The sequence below is a fragment of the Poecilia formosa genome, unplaced genomic scaffold, assembly GCF_000485575.1.
Source record: "Poecilia formosa unplaced genomic scaffold, Poecilia_formosa-5.1.2 Scaffold386, whole genome shotgun sequence".
NCBI lineage: Eukaryota > Metazoa > Chordata > Actinopteri > Cyprinodontiformes > Poeciliidae > Poecilia > Poecilia formosa.
This window is the reverse complement of record NW_006800325.1, coordinates 292,242-295,777: the sequence shown is the minus strand read 5'-3', so window position 1 is coordinate 295,777 and position 3,536 is coordinate 292,242. Positions and strand designations below refer to the sequence as shown.

The 3,536-nt window shown below is 48.3% G+C and overlaps 1 protein-coding gene across 1 annotated transcript; it reads left to right on the top strand.

Moving 5' to 3' along the window:
- Positions 1–590: 590 nt before the first annotated feature.
- LOC103154420 (transcriptional activator protein Pur-beta) lies at positions 591–3,296 on the top strand. Its single transcript, XM_007575696.2, has one exon. It carries the CDS (start codon positions 641–643, stop codon positions 1,556–1,558), a length of 918 nt encoding a protein of 305 aa, XP_007575758.1. The 5' UTR covers positions 591–640; the 3' UTR covers positions 1,559–3,296.
- The last annotated feature ends 240 nt before the right edge of the window (positions 3,297–3,536 follow it).

The following is a 3,536-nucleotide window of genomic DNA, read 5'->3' as shown; positions in this document are numbered from 1 at the left end:
GCTCCCAGGCCTCTGGTAGAGGACCCGAGCTCAGAGGATGAAAGAGAGAGAGACCACCCGCGGAGGGTGAGAAGGGAATTTTTTTTTTTATATATATATATACTTTTGTCATAGTCCCCCAAGAATTTATAACTACTTTCACCCCTTATTTTAACTAAAGCAAAATTTATGTTAATTGTTTGGTGCTGATCACCGTTATTAGTATTAAAACAAGCATATGTTGTGTGTGAAAAATATTTAATAAAATTAACTAAAGAAAATCTTCGTGGTTTTTATTTATTCAGAAACCCCACGTCCCTGGGTCGTTTTGGAGGAGAAAGTGCCAATCCTAATATGGTGGACGCACTGACGTACCGTTTTTGTGGGGCAACGTATGGTCTACTCTTCTATGTCTATGAAAGCTGTTATGATTCGTAAATAAAATGTCATATGGAAGGCAGAGCTTGACATGATTGGCAGAGAAAAGGGCGAATGAAAACACCGAATCTTTTTATAATGCTTTCATTGGCAGCAGAATTAGCCAATCAGAGCCCAGAAAGCAGCTCCCGGTATTCTCCGCTAGGTGTGCTACCAGAGGAGAGAGAAGGGGGAGGGTTTGGGGGTCAGAGATACGCAGAGAGACGGGCTGCTGGTGGTGAAGATGGCGGATGGGGATAGCGGTAGTGAGCGCGGTGGCAGCAGCGGCGGCGGAGGGGGAGGAAGCGGTGGATTTCAGCATTACCAGCGGGAGCCAGAGACACAGGAGCTGGCTTCGAAGAGGCTGGACATTCAGAACAAACGCTTCTACCTTGACGTGAAGCAGAACGCCAAAGGCCGGTTCATCAAAATCGCAGAGGTCGGCGCCGGGGGCTCTAAAAGTCGTTTGACCCTCTCCATGTCAGTTGCTGCCGAGTTCCGCGACTATCTGGGGGATTTTATAGAGCACTACGCCCAACTCGGGCCTAGCACCGCGGAGCAGATTGCTCAGTCGTCCGGTGGGGACGACAGCGGGCCTAGACGGGCCTTGAAGAGCGAGTTTCTGGTGCGTGAGAACCGAAAATACTACCTCGACCTGAAGGAGAACCAGCGGGGTCGGTTTCTCCGGATCCGACAGACCGTCAACCGAGGCCCCGGTTTCGGCGTCGGAGTGGGAGGCATCCCCGGTGCCGGCATGCAATCCGGCCAAACCATCGCTCTCCCGGCCCAGGGGTTAATAGAGTTCCGCGACGCTTTGGCCAAGCTGATAGACGACTACGGGGGAGACGAGGAGGAGCTGGCCGGCGGCGGAGGGGCCGGGGGCTACACCGAACTTCCGGAGGGCACGTCGATCATGGTGGACTCCAAGCGCTTCTTCTTCGACGTCGGGTCCAACAAGTACGGGGTCTTCTTGCGGGTGAGCGAGGTGAAGCCCAGCTACAGGAACTCTATAACGATCCCCTTCAAGGCGTGGAGCAAGTTCGGCGGAGCGTTCAGCCGCTACGCCGAGGAGATGAAGGAGATCCAGGAGCGGCACCGGGACAAGATGTACGAGCGGAGAACCGGAGAGGAGTCGGAGGGAGACGACGTGGACGACGATTGACGCAGAGGGAGAGGCGGCTTTCTGTGGGCTAAAGTTTGACAACATGATGCAAAGCCTGGAGAGAAGAGCGACTATTTTGTGCATGACGAATCGAACTATAAAAAAAGGCTTAAAAAAAGAAAAAAAAAAAGTATATTTGACTGAGAAATTTGTTTATCTAAGAGAAACATGTTCTAAAGTTTAGGTGGATGTTATAGCTAAAATGAGTGCGGACTGCAGTAGTCAGCCTCTGTATGAGATTCCCCGTTGATAAAGTATATTCTATTTAATATATATCTATCTATATATTGATTGTCCCATTGATAACCTCACATGTAGCCCAACAAGTTCAGTTTGGCAGAAACACAACAGTTGGTTACCTGGACTCCTGCTTGATATCCAATGGTGAGAGCTCACTCAGTGCTGACCTGTAGTCTGTGATGATGATGAGGATGATGATGAGGAAGAGTAAAATGTGACATACTCAAACCAGCAGTGGCTGTGAGGGAGTGCTGGCATCACTCACCATGGCTGTTTGTGCTTCTTCTAAAGCGATCAGAACCAAACGGCTCATCCAGACGGAACCGCCGCGTCCAGCAGGCGGTTCCGCCCGGCCTGGGGGCAGAACGCCCGGCCCTGGGGCAGTAGGGTTACCTGCTGTAAGCACATGCCATCTCGGCCTCTCCAGCCCAGTCCAGACCTGGTGCTGACCCGGCGCTGACCCTTGACCCTTGCTGCGGTGAGGCCTGCTCAAACGTGGCTTGTTGTGTCTCAGGGCTAAAACATAAAACTAAAATCCAAGCCCACATTTATTTTGGGAGGGTTTCCCAGCATTCCCTGTGCCTGTCGCTGCAGCCGAGTCGTCCAATGCAGGGCCACCTTTGACCTTTGACCCGGTGGCCTTCTCGTTCACGCTGGTGTCACCGTTCCCCAGCTGCAGCTTAGCGTTGCCAGGTTTGATCTAGAATCACCTCCAGGGTCGTCCGTGTTGACTTGCTTAGGGTGCATCATTTGGATCCTCGAATCTTGAACTCTGACCTTTTACGACTGGAGCAACATTCAGTCTGATTGTAACAGAATAAATTAGGTGCTTTTGAAAAAGAACCTCCTGCGGGGGGAGTTGTATCTAAAAGATATACATATATAAATATATATATATATGTACTGAAAGAGATTTACTAACTAAAAAAATTGATAGAATTATTTTTAAAGAGATATATTCAAATATGTCTTAGAAATATGAGATTTATTAGATAATGCTGCCTACAGTGGCCTATTTAAAACACTAAACTTGGATGCAATGGTCCAGGGTTATATTTCATACCTGCTTTTCTTTTTTTTCCTAATATATCTTTTATTCCTTAGAGGAAACTTAAAAAGAGAACAACAGATTGGTTCTGCCGTATGTTAAAGCAATTTGTAGAAGCAGCTTCTCTGAAGTCTGCGAACTCTCAGCACTCCAGGTCACTTTACCGCTTCGTTTTGTTCCCTCCTTTCAGTCCACCGCCGTTTTTCACTCCACAGCGTTTTCCCATCCACTGGCTTTCCATCAGTTGCCATGCGACAAACGTAAACACCTGCAGCCGTCAGCGTTTGGTCTTTAGTGCTCCTTTTACTGATGTTTTCTCTTTTTGCATGCCTGCTCTCTGACACAGAGCCGCCTTGTGTTCTTTTCTTTCTGCATTTTCAGATTTGCTGTATAATGGTATTTATCCTTTTTTTTTTTAGAGCGGTTGCAAGTTTTATTTCTGTGCTGCAATAGACAAAAGTTTACTTTTCAGCCTGATGGTTTTTAAAGGCAACAGCGTTCCCGTGTCTTTGGGGAAACCTCACTTTCATCGTCCCTTTTCCTTTTGGTGTGAAAACAGCAGAATCTGGGCTGGGGTATGTAAACTTCAGAACGCCGTGTGACGGAGCGCTGATCCTCCTCATAGCGAGGCGTCAGGCGATCTGCACAGTGAGATTCAAAGGAATGCTGACATGTGTGAACAAAGACAAA